General features: G+C 36.6%; 1 protein-coding gene and 1 long non-coding RNA gene across 2 annotated transcripts; one reads left to right on the forward strand and one right to left on the reverse strand.

Annotated features, from left to right (window-relative positions):
* Positions 1-3416: 3416 nt before the first annotated feature.
* Positions 3417-7274, reverse strand: LOC130246355 (uncharacterized). The gene is made up of 3 exons (XR_008839429.1): positions 7184-7274; positions 6834-7103; positions 3417-3460 (listed from the first exon to the last, which is right to left on the reverse strand). It is a non-coding gene; the product is annotated as an uncharacterized LOC130246355 (long non-coding RNA).
* A 6636-nt stretch (positions 7275-13910) lies between these two features.
* On the forward strand, positions 13911-18329 carry cmtm8a (CKLF-like MARVEL transmembrane domain containing 8a). Its single transcript, XM_056480091.1, has 4 exons — positions 13911-14192; positions 17039-17206; positions 17385-17504; positions 17691-18329. The coding sequence occupies exons 1-4, from the start codon at positions 13911-13913 to the stop codon at positions 17766-17768; spliced, it is 648 nt and encodes a 215-aa protein (XP_056336066.1). The 3' UTR covers positions 17769-18329.
* The last annotated feature ends 713 nt before the right edge of the window (positions 18330-19042 follow it).

Here is a 19042-nt window from a genome sequence, read left to right on the forward strand (position 1 = left end):
AATGCAGCGCTTCAGTGACAAGTAGCGCGTTTCTTCAGTTGTTTGCGTTGTGACAAAATACAGCGCGTTTCTTTAGTTGCTTGCGTTGTCACAAAATACAGCATGTTTCTTTAATTGTTTGCGTTGTCGCAAAATGCAGCGCGTTTCTTCAGTTCTGATAAAATGCAGTGTGTTTCTTCAGTTGTTTGTGTTGTGACAAAATGCTGCGGGTTTCTTCAGTTGCGACAAAATGCAGCGCATTTCTTCAGTTGTCACAAAATGCAGCGAGTTTCTTAAGTTTTTGCATTGTCACAAAATGCAGCGTGTTTCTTTAATTGTTTCTGTGTGACAAAATGCAGCGCGTTTTCTTCAGCTGTTTGTGTTGTGACAAAATGCAGCGCGTTTCTTTCAGTTGCGACAAAATGCAGCACGTTTCTTCAGTGTTTGTGTTTGTGACAAAAATGCAGCACGTTTCTTCAGTTGTTTGCGTTGTGACCAAAATGCAGCGCTTTCTTCAGTTGCGACAAAATGCAAGCACGTTTCTTCAGTTGTTTGTGTGTGACAAATGCAGCACGTTTCTTCAGTTGTTTGTGTTGTGACAAAACTGCAGCACGTTTCTTCAGTTGTTTGCGTTTGTGACAAAATGCAGCGCGGTTTCTTCAGTTGCGACAAATGCAGCAACGTTTCTTCAGTTGTTTGTGTTGTAACAAAATGCAGCACGTTTCTCAGTTGCTTTGTGTTATAACCAAATGCAGCGCATTTCTTCAGTTGTTTGTGGTTTGACAAAACGCAGCACACACTTCTTCAGTAGTTTTTTGTTGTGACCCAAATGCAGCGCGCTTTCTTCAGTTGTTTGCATTGTCGCAAAATGCAGAGCGTTCTTTAGTTGTTTGCGTTGTCGCCAAAATGCAGCACGTTTCTCCAGTTGTTAACATTACGACAAAATGCAGCGCGTTTCTTCAGTTGTTTGTTTTGTGACAAAATGCATCGCGTTTCTTCAGTTGTTAGCATTATGACAAAATGCAGCGAATTTCTTCAGTTGTTAGCATTATGACAAAATGCAGCGCGTTTCTTCAGTTGTTTGCGTTGTCACCAGAATGCAGCACGTTTCTTAATTATTGTGTTGTGACAAAATGCAGCGCGTTTCTTCAGTTGTGACTTAATGCAGCACGTTTTCTTCAGTTGTTTGCGTTGTCGCAAAATGCAGCTCGTTTTCTTCAGTTGTTTGCGTTGGTGACAAAATACAGCGCATTTCTTTAGTTGCTTGCGTTGTCACAAATGCAGCATGTTTCTTTAATTGTTTGCGTTGTCGCAAAATGCAGCGCATTTCTTTAATGTTTCTGTTGTGACAAAATGCAGCGCGTTTCTTCAGTTGTTTGTGTTGTGACAAAATGCAGCGCGTTTCTTCAGTTGCGACAAAATGCAGCACGTTTCTTCAGTTGTTTGCGTTGTTGCAAAATGCAGCGCGTTTCTTAAGTTCTTCGAACTGAAGAGCGGGGGTGAAGGTGCGTGCGAACTGAGGAGCAGGTATGAAGGAATTCCTGGAGTTTTCCGGGAGACAGAACAATACGGGAGGTGGGCGGAAGATGGGGTCCGAATACGGGAGACTCCCGGGAATTAAAGGGTGTCTTCTGTTGTTTGCGTTGTGACAAAATGCAACGTGTTTCTTCTGTTGTTTTGTGTGTGACAAAATGCAACGTGTTTCTTCTATTGTTTGTGTTGTGACAAATGCAGCTCGTTTCTTCAGTTGTGACAAAATGCAGTGCGTTTTTTTCAGCTGTTTGTGTTGTTGCAAAATGAAGCACGTTTTTTTCAGTTGTTGTGTTGTAACAAAATGCAGCGTGTTTCTTCAGTTGTTTGCGTTGTCACAAAATGCAGCGCGTTTCTACAGTTGTTTCTGTTGTGACAAAATGCAGCGCTTTCTTCAGTTGTTTGCGTTGTGACAAAATGCAGCTTGTTTCTTCAATTGTTTGCGTTGTGACAAAATGCCGTGCGTTTCTTCAGTTGTTTGCGTTGTCACAAAATGCAGCACGTTTCTTTAGTTGTTTGCGTTGTCGAAAAATGCAGGGCGTTTCTTCAGTTGTTTGTGTTGTGACAAAAATGCAGCTTGTTTCTTCAATTGTTTACGTTGTGACAAAATGCCGTGCGTTTCTTCAGTTGTTTGTGTTGTGACAAAATGCTGTGCGTTTCTTCAGTTGTTTGCGTTGTCACAAAATGCAGCACGTTTCTTTAGTTGTTTGCGTTGTCGAAAAATGCAGGGCGTTTCTTCAGTTGTTTGTGTTGTGACAAAAATGCAGCGCATTTCTTCAATTGTTAGCGTTGTGAAAAATGCCGTACCTGCCAACATTCGGATCATAAAATCCGGTAGATCTTATCCAGGGGTGCGCGTGAAGTGAAGCGCGAGGGGGGGAGGGGGGAAGGTGCGCGCAAACTGGGGAGCAGGTATGAAGGAATTCCTGGAGTTTTCCAGGACCTCTATGTGCTGACCACTGTAAAGCCTTCATTTTTCATCACAAAACATTTCAAGAATCTGCCCCATACTGTTCTTTTCTGTGGCAGAATAACTAATATTTTCATTTTTCCCAACTAGACTACTGAATGCCTTATTAGCAGGCGTTAGCATGGTTTGGCTCCACACTATCAGTTATCTGTCTGAACTTTTAACATGGTACTCTCCTTCACGTGACCTCCTTTCTGACTCGTCTGTGCTCTATGGGTGACCAGGCTTTCTCTTCCCTGGCTCTGAGGCTCTAGAAACTCTCCCCTACGATATTGGACACACTGAATCTTTTAGATTGTTTAAATCATCCTTGAAAACACACTCGCCTATTTGTGAGGTGTGCATTCTTGATTTGTTTAATGTTTCTAGAGATTGAATGTTTTACCAATTTTGAATTATTAAATTTTACTGTTAATTTAAACTATTTTTATTTCTGTAACTTTTTTTGTAAAACACTTTGAGAATTACGTTTTAAAGCTGCTATATAAAAATAAATAATAATAAAAATTATTATTATTATTAAGTGTACATGGGTTGTGCACTTGTTATTGCATAGCACTACAAATAGCTCCCCCCTCACAGTATTGCACTATGCCCTATTTAAGGGTACAGAGGGCAATTTTGGATACAGCACATGCTTAGTGGGAAAATGAAAGTTATAGCATCACTTCTGTAGCACATGAGACCGTTCAAATACAAACAACCTCTCCTATCCAGCAAAGCAGTGGTAATTTATGTAATTTATGACCCAAGAAGAATGTGCCTATTTCATTCATTTCCAAAAATGACTGAGAATTAATCTACAGGCTGCCATAAACTTACAGAGTAGAAGAACAAGAAAAATAATAAATACAAGAGGTCACCATGTAGCTGTGTTTACCCCCGAAATAAGAACCATTTCAATTAAAGAGTTAATCAGAGAATATCACTCTTACTGACCTTTGAGACATTTAGTCAGATCTTCAATGTTCTGTCCATCAGCTGTGTAAATCATAAAAAACAAAAGTATTAAATCTAAATAAAGTTGAATCCTGTTCTCATCAGTTCATAATCACTGAAAATAAAAGCATTTTAAACTTTGTCTTTTGCATAAATTGCTCTAAAATTCAGAGATTCTGATTCACTGTACAAGAAAAGGACTGATTTGCATATATAATGCAACATTCCTCAATCTAAAGTGCATCCAGAATGTATTCACAGCACTTCACCTTTTACACATTGTGTTTTTAATTCATTATTTTCCTCCGAAAACCCTGCAGTGACCACAAGTTCATGTTTTGGTTTATGCTCTTTGCACATTTATTCTGAAAAAGGTGGCTCAGGTGCATCTTGTTGATCATACTTGAGATATTTTTATAACTTGAATAAAGTCCATCTATCGTAAATACAGTCAAGTGGACAGAATTTAAAACATCAGCTGCTTGCCTGGGATGGCTGGAGACATGAAAGTTATGTTCTTCAGGTCAACTGATGTACAATTTGATAAGGCATTAAACATCTGATCCGACTAAAATTTTGGGACTGCCACGGTATGGCTGCCAGCCAAATCACTGAAGGATAGATAGGGCAACAATAAATAAAGAGCAAGAAGACCATGGTACATTGTCCTGCAAATCAGTTTTAACTGTAATCCTCACATCTCCTTGCATGCTAACCATTTAGCACAGGACTTCCCATGGGTAGCAGCATGGGACCTCAATGTACTTATGCACACTTGTGCCCTTAAGAAAGCAGTCCAAAAAATGGAACATAGAAGGAAGAAAACAAAACTAGAGGTTTTCTGTTTGGCCTAAAAAACTTAGACTTTAGAATTAAGCTTATCATTAAAAAATCCAACTTGATCCTAAAGAATTAAACAATTATAGACCCATTTTAAACTGGCTTTTCCTGAGAAATTCCAATTCAGATTTAGAGCAGTTCACAGCACTGCAAAAAGATTTACAAATGACACTATGAAGAAATACAGCTATGATTAGATGATAAAAGCTTATCATCTAATCATAGCTGTATTTCTTCATTAGTGTCGTTGGACTACGTGCTGCTTTTGATGCTATTGACTACTGAATGTTATAACATTGTTTCAGTTAATAAAGAGACGTCATACCAATCAAAAGTACACTGTACCACAAGGCTCAGTTCTTGGTCCCTTACTTTTTACAATAGGTACTGTATGTTACTGTTAGGTGATATAAAAAAATAATAAAAAGTAAAAAAAAGTTAGTTTCCACTGTTATGCCGATAATAAACAACCTAAAAATTTGACAACAGATTGTGTACCTGATATTCAAGAGTTCACACAAAGCTGATGATTGATTATAAAGCATGTTTGGCATGCTGTCCCGGAAGAGAGCCCTGAGCTTAGAAGATCCTCGAGCCTGGGGCTCCTTCCGTTTGAAGGGTGAGAGTGAAGTTTGAGATCAGGTAAGTCTCGAGAACTCCCATGGCTTAGTTATAGCTATAACAGATTATGAGGATTGCTATGAAAAGATATACTGCTGGCTAAGAGCCCATGGTGTGAAGTGGAGAACATGTAAACTCCACACAGAAATATTGACTGGCCTAGTAGGACTTGAAACCAGTGACATTCTTGCTGTAAGGCAACAGTGCTAATCACTGGGCCGCTGTGTCACCCTATCTGGGAAAGGGAGGAAGCGGGGATTTTTCAAGACATAGTTTTCTGAGGTAAGAACTCTGGTTATTTATGGTGGGTTATGTGGTCATCTGATTGGTGAATCATGTGTTAGCTGATGCGGGACCAGCTGTGGTCAATCATAAGCATGTGATCTTCTTGAAATTAGTTTATACATAAACTCCACCTAAAAATTGGATTCACTTAAATTCATCTTTATTTCTATAGCACTTTTTCCAATGTAGATTGTCAAAGCAGCGTAAAATAGATAAAGACCTAGTAAATTAAACCACCGATGCAGAGCTCCAAAAGCCCCAAACCAAGCCAGTGGCGAAGAAAAACTTCCACATTAAAAAACGAGAAAAAAAAAATGGAAGAAAAACCAGGCTTCACTGGGCACCAGTTCTCCTTTGGCCAAATGTCTAAATTTAGATAAAAACAGAGGTCTGTTTTATTGGAACCAACTCTTGCGCAAAGAATACTGTCCAACCCTTGATGGATTTTCAGTTAAGTTCTCTTCATCATTCAAAGATTTGGGGGTGATATTTGATAGCAACTTATCATTTGAAAGCCACTTTTCAAGCAACTATAAAACTGCATTGTGAACTCTTAACGAAGGTTCGGAATGAGGAAATACTAATCACGTGACCAAAATCCTCAAATGTAATGAAAAATGAGAGAAGTTTTTCTAAAAAAAAAAATCTGTTATTTATTTTTAACATCAACAAACATAGCTAGATAGGTTAAGGAAAATCTAGCACCTAAGCTTAATTGATAAATGGTTGAAATGTTGTATGTGAAACAATCTAATTATTTTTCAATGTGTAGCAAACAAAGTTTGAATTCGTGCACACGACCTACTGATGAATGACCTCATGAGCCAGGGTGCTGTTTTAAGATGCAGTATGAACAATGAGTAGTACATCCTCAAGAGGGAATGAAACTACATCATCCAGTAACAACGCGTGTGTTTTCAACGAGTGGCGAACCAAAGATGAACAGGCCTTAAATGACAACAAACAAATCACAGTTGCACAGAGCTACGAAGCAAAAAATCTGATGGAAAAATTGCTGCCATCATAGCTGGAGTAGATTCTTAGTGGCTGGAATATTTCCCCCTGTTCTGACCATCGTCTGCAGAGATGGGTTTCTTTTAATACTTGTAATTTCTGAAATACTCAACCTGCCTTTAATCATCTTTCATCTTCATTCTGATGCTCTGTTTGAACTTCGGCTGATTGTCTTGACTTGTAATCAGACGTTGCCATGTGACTGACTGAGTAGTTATTTGCGTTAACAATGGAAATAAAGCGATTAGTGATTGGTAGGTGCAGTGCTCAGCATATATAAAGACACCCCTCACCAATCTATATTTTAAATTCATATTTTTAATCGGAAGTTGTACATATATATTTGTGCATATACGTTACATTAGTTAGTACTGAAGCAAAATCTGACAAACTACATACGATTATGGTCCAAAAACTAGTACACCCCAAATTTATATGTTATAGAAAAATATTTAAATACAAATTTAAAAATAAGAAAAATTGAGAGAAGCAAGGAAATTTTAATAATTATTTGAAATTTTGTAGGTTGTAATTTTTTTTTTTGCAATATTTAGCTTGAATTTAATTGTATTATCTTTTGATGGTGACTAAAATATTATTTTAATACATACATCTGTTTAATAAAATCTGTTTTGTTTAGATCCTTGTGTCTTACCTGGTTTCACTGTCAGACACGCCACAGATGTCCCATTGCAATAATACAAGCCTTCATCCCAAGATGAGACAAACCAGATAATCAGCGACAAGTCTGGTAATGAACTGTAATTGTTATTATTCGTGTGTCTGATTATCTCTCCATTATTCGTGCTGAGAATGGACACTTGATGTCCTTTCACATCCCTGCTCCAAGTCACTTTCCCAACCTTCAGGTCACCACATGGAAGAATGGCCATGCCATTAGGTCGGACCCGCTGGTGCTGGACAGCTAACATAAATAAAAATGCAGCTTTACATATCACAGGTTGAAAACAAGGGCAGTATAATTATAAGTAAAAACAAACATACCAAGTGATCTCAGCATAAATCCATACAATGAAAGACCGAGTAAAACAGTGAAGCTCATAGTGTCATAGATGTGGTCTGGTTGTTGTAATGTTCCTCTATTTCTCTGTTCCTCTATTACTTTCTTACTTCATGAAACATTTATATGGTGCTCTAGGTCATGTGGTTGTTCGAAACAGACATCAATTTTGTTAGTATGATAAAGGGATAAAAAAGATCCACACCATAAATCCTGTATGGTTCACATGCTAGCAATGACTAGCAACATGCTAATTCATGCTAGAATAATGCAAGTAACATGCTAATTCATGCTAGAATCATGCAAGTAACATGCTAATTCATGCTAGAATCATGCAAGTAACATGCTAATCATGCTAGAATCATGCTAGTAACATCTAATTCATGCTAGAATCATGCTAGTAACATGCTTATTCATGCTAGAATCATGCTAGTAACATGCAATTCATGCTAGAATCATGCTAACAACATGCTAATTCATGCTAGAAACATGCTAGTAAACATGCTAATTCATGCTAGAATCATGCTAGTAACATGCTAATTCATGCTAGAATCATGCTAGTAACATGCTAATTCATGCTAGAATCTTGCTAGTAACATGCTAATTCATGCTAGAATCATGCTATTAACATGCTAATTCATGCTAGAATCATGCTAGGAGTAACAATGCTAATTCATGCTAGAATCATGCTAATAACATGCTAATTTGTGCTAGAATGATGCTAACAACATGCTATTCGCGCTAGAATCATGCTGATAACATGCTAATTCATGCTAGATCATGCTAGTAATATGCTAAATCATGCTAGAATCATGCTAGTAACATGCCTAATTCATGTTAGAACAATGCTAGTAACATGCTAATTCATGCTAGAATCATGGGTAATAACATGCTAATTCATGCTAGAATCAATGCTAATGACATGCTAATTCATGCTAGAATCATGCTAGTAATATGCTAATTCATGCTAGAATCATGCTAGTAACGTGCTAATTCATGCTAGAATCACGCTAGTAACATGCTAATTCATGCTAGAATCACGTTAATAACATGCTAATTCATGCTAGAATCACAGCAATAACATGCTAATTCATGCTAGAATCATGCTAGTAACATGCTAATTCATGCTAGAATCATGCTAGTAACATGCTAATTCATGCTAGAATCATGCAAGTAACATGCTAATTAATGCTAGTAACATGCTAACTCATGTTAGAATCATGCTAGTAACATGCTAGTTCATGCTAGAATCATGCTAGAAACATGCTAATTCATGCTAGAATCATGCTAATAACATGCTAAATTCATGCTAGAATCATGCTAGTAACATGCTAATTCTGCTAGAATCATGCTAGTAACATGCTAATTCATGCTAGAATCATGCTAGTAACATGCTAATTCATGCTAGAATCATGGTAATAACATGCTAGTTCATGCTAGAATCATGCTAGTAACATGCTAATTCATGCTAGAATCATGCTAATAACATGCTAATTCATGGTAGAATCATGCTAATGACATGCTAATCTATCTATCTATCTATCTATCTATCTATCTATCTATCTATCTATCTATCTATCTATCTATCTATCTATCTATCTATCTATCTATCTATCTATTCACACTTTTTAAAACGGTTTTAAACTAAATAAACTATTACCGACAGACTTTCACTAGCCAGCCTCAAAGTTTGTCCTCAAACTTTAATAATCTAGTTTTATTTATTTATTTTTTTTATTATTCTTCTTCTGAGACTAAATTTCTAACTCTATCTCCTCCTAGAGCTTTCAAGCTATGATCACCAAACTCGCACCAGACCTCCAAACTATTCGGACTCGGATTGCTATATCTTTTCCGACTGATCCGACTTTCGGTTTTCCGAAAAACGTCCCGGGATCGTCGGAAAAATCCCATAGACTTAACATGGGATCAAACTTTGTGAGCTCATAACTCTGCGTCAGACTGTCACTCAGACTTCTAACTGGGCTCATTTAACTCAGACTATCAAACTGCCAATGACTGATCACCTTTAAACTTTCTAGCCACGCCCTAGCAACCACTTTTGGACCCTAGAAACTGTCCCATAGACTTCCATTGCTAAAGACTGTCATTGACTTAACTTTGAATCAAACTCGGTGAGCTCATAACTCTGCATCAGACTGTCATACAGACTTATGGCTGAGCTCATTTAACTCAGACTACCAAATTCCCAATCACTGATGAGCTTTTAACTTTCTAGCCACACCCTAACTACCAGATACTGCACCCTAGCAACAACTGTCCCATAGACTTCCATTGCAAAAGACTGTCATTGACATAACATTAGATCAAACTTTGTGACCTCATAGCTTTCCATCAGACTGTCATACTTATGGGTGAGCTTTAACTTTATCTATCTATCTATCTATCTATCTATCTATCTATCTATCTATCTATCTATCTATCTATCTATCTATCTATCTATCTATCTATCTATCTATCTATCTATAAACTGTTTTTATCTATCCATCCATCCATCCATCCATCCATCCATCCATCCATCCATCCATCCATCCTACTATCTATCTATCTATCTATCTATCTATCTATCTATCTATCTATCTATCTATCTATCTATCTATCTATCTATCTATCTATCTATCCTCAAACTGTTTTTAATCTCCTATCTATCTATCTATCTATCTATCTATCTATCTATCTATCTATCTATCTATCTATCTATCTATCTATCTATCTATCTATCTATCCTCAAACTGTTTTAATCTCCTATCTATCTATCTATCTATCTATCTATCTATCTATCTATCTATCTATCTATCTATCTATCTATCTATCTATCTATCTATCTATCTATCAAATGTTTTTATCTATCTATCTATCTATCTATCTATCTATCTATCTATCTATCTATCTATCTATCTATCTATCTATCTATCTATCTATCTATCTATCTATCTATCTATAAACTGTTTTTATCTATCTATCTATCTATCTATCTATCTATCTATCTATCTATCTATCTATCTATCTATCTACTGTTTTTATCTATCTATCAACTGTTTTTATCTATCAACTGTTTAATCTATCTATCTATCTATCTATCTATCTATCTATCTATCTATCTATCTATCTATCTATCTATCTATCTATCTATCAACTGTTTTTATCTATCTATCTATCTATCTATCTATCTATCTATCTATCTATCTATCTATCTATCTATCTATCTATCTATCTATCTATCTATCTATCTATCTATCAATCTATCTATCTATCTATCTATCAACTGTTTTTATCTATCCATCCATCCATCCATCCATCCATCCATCTATCTATCATGCTAATAACATGCTAATTCGTGCTAGAATCATGCTAGTAACATGCTAATTCGTGCTAGAATCATGCTAGTAACATGCTAATTCGTGCTAGAATCATGCTAGTAACATGCTAATTCGTGCTAGAATCATGCTAGTAACATGCTAATTCATGCTAGAATCATGCTAGTAACATGCTAATTCATGCTAGAATCATGCTAGTAACATGCTAATTCATGCTAGAATCATGCTAGTAGCATGCTAATTCATGCTTGAATCATGCTAGTAACATGCTAATTCATCCTAGAATCATGCTAGTAACATGCTAATTCATGCTAGAATCATGCTAATTCATGCTAGAATCATGCTATTAACATGCTAATTCATGCTAGAATCATGCTAGTAACATGCTAATTCATGCTAGAATCATGCTAGTAACATGCTAATTCATGCTAGAATCATGCTAGTAACATGCTAATTCATGCTAGAATCATGCTAGTAACATGCTAATTCATGCTAAAATCATGCTAGTAACATGCTAATTCATGCTAGAATCATGCTAGTAACATGCTAAATCATGCTAGAATCATGCTAATAACATGCTAATTCATGCTAAAATAATGCTAATAACATACTAATTCATGCTAGAATAATGTTAGTAACATGCTAATTCATGCTATAATCATGCTAGTAACATGCTAATTCATGCTAGAATCATGCTAGTAACATGCTAATTTCATGCTAGAATCATGTTAGTAACATGCTAATTCATGCTAGAATCATGCTAGTAACATGCTAATTCATGCTAGAATCATGCTAGTAACATGCTAATTCATGCTAGAATCATGCTGGTAACATGCTAATTCATGCTAGAATCATTCTAGTAACATGCTAATTCATGCTAGAATCATGCTAGTAACATGCTAATTCATGCTAGAATCATGCTAATAACATGCTAATTCATGGTAGAATGATGGCTAATGACATGCTACATCTATCTATCTATCTATCTATCTATCTATCTATCTATCTATCTATCTATCTATCTATCTATCTATCTATCTATCTATCTATCTATCTATCTATCTATCTATCTATCTATAGAATCTATCTTGAGAGGTACTGCAAAGAGGAATGGGCAAAAACTCCCGAAGACAGGTGTGCCAAGCTTGTGGCATCATATTCAAAAAGACTTGAGGAAATAATTGCTGCCAAAGGTTTGTCAACAAAGTATTAAGCAAAGGCTGTGAATACTTATGTACCTGTGATTTTTCAGTTTTTTATTTTAACAAATTTGCAACAATTTCCAAAAAAATCTTTTTTCACATTGTCATTATGGGGTAATGTGTGTAAAATTTTGAGGAAATAAATTAACTGAATCCATTTTGGAATAAGGCTGTAACATAAAAACATGTGGGAAAGGTGAAGCGCTATGAGTACTTCCGGAATGTAAGTAGATAGAACCTTGCTGGTTCAAGTGCCAGCTAGGCCAGTTGTCATTTCTGTGTGGAGTTTGCATGTTCTCCTCGCAGTCCAAAAGACATGCGGTACAGGTGAATTGGATTAACTAAACTGGCCATAGTGTATGAGTGTGCGTGTGAATGTGAGGGTGTTTCACTAGGTTGTGGCTGGAAGGTAAAACATATACAAGGCATAAAGCATATGCCAGAGTAGTTGGCAGTTCATCACAACAATATTTTTGTCAGATAGACTGAACTGTTTGTACAGTGCCTTGTAAAAATCATTTAATATTAATCAGTGTTCTCTGATATTCTAAAATCACATACATTTTTTGCATGTCTATCAGTGTTTTCACACTAAAAGTTCACTAAAAGCATAACATATTTTTTGTCATTCCATGTATTTAAAAATGAACCCCTTTAAATAGTTTTCTCTTATGTATGTTGATGTCTTCTCTCTAACGATTTGTGTGATTTCACCAAACAGGACATGTTTCTGGATGAACATCTACAGTATGTTAATTCTAGAACAACCAATTCCAATCAGCCAATTAGAATTAAAGGATATGTTTACAGTTTAGTCTTACAGTTAGGGTTATGTACTTCTACATGATTGTTTTCCAACTAATATTCACCTCTGATTTTACAGTTCGGGTTGGGTTTAGGCATTGATTATATTTTCGAACAAAAATGATGTCTCAGGGGGTGCATGTCCTTCCCGTGTTTGCGTGGGTTTCCTCCGGGTGCTCCGGTTTCCCCTACAAGTCCAAAAACATGTGGTATAGGTGAATTGGGTAAGCTAAATTGTCCATTGTGTATGTGTTTGAATGACCTTGCTGAAAAATTCAGCTTAACCGGCCTAGGCTGGTTGGCTGGTTTTAGCTGGTCGACCAGCCTGGTTTTAGAGAGGTCTTTTCCATTTCCAGCCTGGTCTTAGCTGGTCAGGCTGGAAAATGAACAGCTAAATCCAGCTAAAACCAGCTTGACCAGCCTTCCAGCCTGGCTAGGCTGGTCAAGCTGGTTTTAGCTGGTCATCTCCCAGCCTGACCAGCAAAGAACAGGCTTGAAATTGCTGGAAACCAGCCTGGAAATTGCCAAAACCCCTCTAAAACCAGCCTGGTTGACCATCTAAGACCATCTAAGACCATCTTGTTTCTTCCCTGGACTCTCTCTGCACTGTGTATATCACAGAAAAAAAAATGTCTCTGAAAGAGAGAGAATGTCAACCTCATTCATATGCACTTAATCAGTGATTGTTAAAACCGCAGACATGCAGAGAAACTAGAGTTTGAATTGAGCTGTCAATAGCATGGTACCTTTTCAAAAGGCGCACATTTGTACCTACAGGATCTATATCGACACATTAAAAATATATAAATTAGCAGCCTAATATACATGCCTGTCCAGTCACAGCTTTTGTAGCCTCCCTTTATTTCTGAGAGTGTGGCTCCATCTAGTGGAAGACTTTCAGGAGATTTCAGGTGTCCAGGCCAATAATATCATGCTGAACGGCATTCTCAAACGTAAAGGTACATCCTAATCTATTAGACATACACATTTGTAAATTGCTACATGTAGGCCTACATATTAATTAGAACTAAACAGTATACCTTTTGAAAAAAATAGGTGGGCATACATTTTAAGATGGCTGGTACTGCCCCACTGACATCTTCTGACATCTCTGCACTATTTGTTTTGTCACATTAATATTGGACAGTATATTTTAAAACATTGACACTAGCCTGGCTTGCTATTTTGGCAGTTTGCAAACACTATATATGATTTCTATCTGGAAGTACAACATTCAGCGTCATCAATCGGGGTGGTCGGTGGGCGGAGTTTTTTTTTTTTTTTTTTTTTTTTTTTTGCAAGCTCAGTATGCAAATATACTTTTTTTTTTTTTTTTTTTTTTCGTTTTTTGGTGTATTGTTCCAGTTATGCAAAGAAAGCAAGGAAGGAACTGTTGTTCGCTGTTTCTGTTAGTTGAAATACATTCAGATAACAAACTCTTTGGTCGAAACACGACCTGTACGCAGAGAAATACACTTGGACTACTAAGATTTTGGGTTGCTTTCATGGCGGAGAATACAAACTCTAAACCTGTGGTAACCACCGCGAGCAGCCCTTACCTAGAATTCGGGAATTCAAGCACAGGTACCTTATGGTACGACAGAGAGTCCTTTCCGAGCGTGGCAAACTGCCTCGTGTTTGCTGAAATTGTGAGTAAACCATCTGTCCTAAAACGTCTATTCTATCAAATAGGATACACATAAAAAAAAAAGAGATTTTTATTGTCACTGGTGAACTTTTTTGTTGTGTGTTTGTTCAGTTGCTCCTTTCATTGGAATTTGCACGAGTAACGATTAGGAGCTCTGGACAAATGTAGGGTGGGCTATTCTCCTCAAAGCGAATTTATGCAGCAGAGTTAACCTCAGTGACCTAAAGTAAACCGGCCGTGCATGCTTTACATATTATATGACAAATTACTGTAATCTTATATTATGGTATTAAAGATACATACAGTTTTATGCAAAAGTACCCAGATAATTTTCAGAATTGCAAGCCATAGTCTGCTGGCCTTTCAAATCAGCAATTTAATTTGGATCTATTTTATACCCAATGGAAAAAGCAACATTTCAGTTCTGACACAACACTTATTTAATCAACAGATGTAATGCTATTTTAACAAAACAGAATTAAATCAAATTTAGCTGAACAGACAGGTGCAAAAATTTGGGCACCCCAACAGAATGACATCAATATTCTGTAGAGTCACCTTTTGCTGAAATAACAGCCTGTAGACGCTTCTTATAGCCAGGGATAAATCCCCGAATCCCTAAAGGCACTTTGGACCATTCTTCTTTGCAAAATGTCTATAGTTCGGTCAGGTTTGATGGGTGCTGAGAATGAACTGCTGTTTTCAAATCCATTAATAGATTTTCAGTAATGTTCAAGTCTGCAGACTGGTATGGCCATTCTAGAACATTGTTTACTGTCTAAGCATGAATTCCTTGGTAGATATGGAACTATGCTTTGGATAATTGTCCTGCTGATACATCCAACCCTGCTGTAACTTCAGCTTTCTGACTGATTTCTGAACTTTGTTCCTAAGAATCTGCTGATTCTGGTGGAATCCAACTCTGACAAGGTTTCCAGTACCTGTGCTTGACATACATCTCTCAACATCATGATGGACCCTCCAACATATTTTACAGTAGGGAGCATGTTCTTCTGCTGGAATGCTTTGTTCTTTTTCCGCCATGCAAAGCGCCTATGGTTATGGCTTCTGTTCACAGTATATTTTTCCAAAATGATTGTCCAGTTGAGCCTTTTATGAGCATACCTCAATCATCACTGCTTGTTGGCAGAATGCAGAAAATGCTTTTTCAGCATCACCCTTCCATTGAGCTGTTCTTTGGAGTGCGCTGGACTGTGGAATGATGAACAATGACGTTATAGGCAGCAAGACGTTCCTGGAGATCTTTGGAGGTGGTCTGTGGTTTGTTTGTGACCATTCTAACCATTTTTCGCCTTTGTCTTTCAGATAATTTTCTTGGCCAATCACATCTTTCCTTCACCAGAACTGTTCCTGTTGCCCTACATTGTCTTACAATATTTCTCACTTAGGAGATAGACACTATAAAACTTTGTGATAACTTTTTGCAACTTTTTGATCATTTTTAGGTCATTAGGAAGTTTTTTTGAGGTTTCCTTGTTGCTACTCTTTGGTTCACAATAAAGCTGCGGTCACGCTGCACTTTTCTCCTTATAGACTTCCATTCACATGCATGTGAATGCGTCAGACCGGAAACGCAAGCTCGTGCGACAAGTTTCGCAGTTCGATACGTTGCAAAATTCAAGCTTGGTGAACTCAGACCTGCGAAATCGCATAACTTGACTGTGTGAGACTAATAGAAGATCAAAACATGACCTCTCTGGACAGAAATTTAAAATATGGACCAATTGCTCGCTTTATTAAATGTCTAATCATCTTGTTTAATCCCGCCCCTTTTCGCAGCTTTGTACTACAGAATTTCGCAAGCTCAAACTCCAGTGTGACTGCAGCTTAAGAAAAAACACAACTAGCAATCAGCTATCCTAAATATCCCTTTTCATGATTGGTTGCACCTGTGTTAGGATTAAGGTTCACTGAGTCAATCAAATCAATTTTGTATTATAACCAATCAGCATTAGGTGACTACAAGTTTTGAAATCTACCCAAAAGAGAGAGTGTCCAAACCTTTGCATAGCCTATTTTCTTTCAGTTTCAATTTAATCTCACACATCTCAAAACTGCTACACTACAGATTTCTGTCTGAAAAACATGAGATTATCTAGCTTTCTCTAGAAACCGAAGGGCATATAACTGTGATCTTCTCTTATAAAGAAAGAGCATAAAACTATACAGCCACAAAAGGGTGACCAAACTTTTGCATAAAACTGTATGCCTACACCTGTTTTGCATGGCAGAAATTGCAAGGAACATTGCAGTGAAACTATTTGTATGTGATTGCATTTCATGTTCCTCTTTCTGTCTTAATGAAGGAAAGAAGGCCAACATGTTGTAGAGGAAGTCCAACTGTAATAGAGATATTTAAACAGAAATTCAAGTGAATGGATAAGTCAATGACCCATAAAACAATTTCCCCATTTAGAAGAAGCTTTGTATTATATACTTATTATACGTTGGCCACAGCCCAGCGAACTGTCTGGCAAGCGGACCTTCTGTTTCACATAAGTGAATGATCTTACAAGTTGGCAACTTTAAAGTGCTACTGGGAGAATCAGTAACATCTAATGGCCTTCAGGGTGACTTCAATTAATTTAAAATAAGACAAAATAGCTTTTAAAATAAGCTACAACAAATAAAGAGCAGTTTTTGAAGAAGAAGAAAAAAAATGTTCTTGATGTTTAAAGTCTCTACTTTAACCTTAATTGTTATTCAGTAAGTCACACACCACTGGAAAGTCATAGATAGTGGTTAAGAAGCTCTGTGCTAAAACATTTTCATTCAGGTTTCCCAGAGAATCATATATTTCAATTAAGAAATTCTTATGCTCTTTAGATTTTAGGCCTGCTGGTATGGCCACTGATTGCAAGCACAGAATATTTCAGATTTTCACCATTTGGATGGGTGATGTTTGTGACTGTCTTCTACTGGCTTCTCACCCTTTTCCTACTCATCATCAATGTGGCCAATAGACATCGCAAGCACATGCAGTGGACTACAGTGGTAGGTGCAGATTATTATTTCTACAGATCTGTGATAGAATAAAAAAGCAAGGTTATTTAGATATACATGTAGTTTTAAGGGGGAAACAATTCTGGATCAATTATCTCTGTAATAGTTTTGAAGGAACATATTGCTGTTGAAAAATTTCTCAACTGTAATTCTGTCCCTGACCTTTTAGGTTCTCATTTTCAATTGCACTGCAGCTTTATTCTACACATCGGCTGCTATTGTTGAGGCAGCATTGTTGAATCAGGTGGTCAAAGGTCATCATACTTTCAACTGCTGGGCAGCTTCAACGGTAATCAATTTGAAGTAAATAAATGTGTTCATAACCATCATTAACTTGGGGAATATATTGGTAATCATGATCTCTGGTTACAGTCTTGATCATGCAAAATATAATTGCCAAGTGTTTTTCATTTACTTTGAATAAAATTATTATTATTATTTTTAATGCACATCTTTCTTTTTCTCTCTGCTCTAGTTTTTTGCATTCCTAGTATCTCTGAGCTATGCTGGTAGTGCATTCTTCACTTACAAATCCTGGAAAAGAGATGAATGAATGCTGGGTAAATTGTAGTTTTTATCATTTATTTAAACGTGGACTTAACTTCAAAAATATTTAAAACTTATTATTAAATGGAAAGAAATGTCAAGTTAGCTCTGTATGCATTTGCAGTCATTCCACAAATAGGCAGATTTGTCTGATGCATAAACAGATGTTTTGATATTTTTACAGTTTTTTATTTTATACATTACATTTAGAAATTGAGTTGTATTTAAAGGCATTGTGACTGGTTGTAACAGAATGTAAACATTTTACATGTGTGCTTTGAATGAACCTTTTAATATTGGTGTACATTTGCATGATCTTCTAAAAAACGTTTGTGAAAGCCTCATTGTAATTCAAGAATCTTCACAGAAACTTTTTCTTTTGCATCCATCTCAAACTAATGCGTGCCATTACAGATTTGTTCTTTTTGAGTAGTAATATTGCACTCATGCTGTGCCATTGTGTCTCAGAAAGCAGCTCACTATTTTACAAACAAGTAAAGGAATTTCACAAAATTCTGTCTAAAAATGTATTTATTTTTTTAAATGTGAATGTCCTGGTTTTGTTATTTTGCCTGGTTTTGATTGTTAAACATTCAGCACATAAAATCAATCAATCAATCGATCTGTTTTCATTTGTGCTCTGTAACGTTGATCTATCATAGGGATTGAATGTTATAAACAAAGGCTATCTGTTAAAACGTGTTCCAGTGAATTGAAATTCACACCTCATGCTTTAGGATTTAAGTGGTACAATTAAGCAACGCAAATTGTGTCAGATGCATTTTCTGCCCATCAGACTAGAAATGTAATAAGAGTCTGTGATACATTTCCCAGAGCAGGGTAGCGGCTGGAAGAGCATCCGCTGCGTAAAACGTGCTGGATAAGTTGGCAGTTCATTCCGCTGTGGCCACCCAGGAATAATAAAGGGACTAAGCTGAAAAGAAAATTATGAATGAATGAGTCTGTGATACATCAACTATTAAACGATGATGGAGATTTTATTTCTGGACTAGTTACTGTCTAAACAAGAATTGATTACTGCAGACTCATAGGAGCTCGTAAGTATTTTGATTTGACACGCATCGTGTGACAATATTAGACTCAACATCTGTCCAAGTCATTATTTGTTATTGTAAATCTTAGCCTTTACGATAGATAACATTCAAAAACAATGTTGGGTAGGTGTGTTTTTTCTGGTTTGTATAAGGTTTTTATGAAGGTGTCACTCTGGGGGGGATGCTCCACCACAATATTACTTTTCATCTTCCTTGTTATCTTTGG

The sequence above is a fragment of the Danio aesculapii genome, chromosome 19 (assembly GCF_903798145.1).
Source record: "Danio aesculapii chromosome 19, fDanAes4.1, whole genome shotgun sequence".
NCBI lineage: Eukaryota > Metazoa > Chordata > Actinopteri > Cypriniformes > Danionidae > Danio > Danio aesculapii.

Excerpts from the sequence above, each read along its gene's own strand:
- cmtm8a (XM_056480091.1), top strand. The coding sequence starts at position 13,911 with ATGCAAAGAAAGCAAGGAAGGAACTGTTGTTCGCTGTTTCTGTTAGTT. Across the intron at positions 14,193-17,038 it reads GCCTCGTGTTTGCTGAAATT|ATTTTAGGCCTGCTGGTATG; the intron begins GTGAGTAAACCA and ends TATGCTCTTTAG. Across the intron at positions 17,505-17,690 it reads ACTGCTGGGCAGCTTCAACG|TTTTTTGCATTCCTAGTATC; the intron begins GTAATCAATTTG and ends TCTCTGCTCTAG.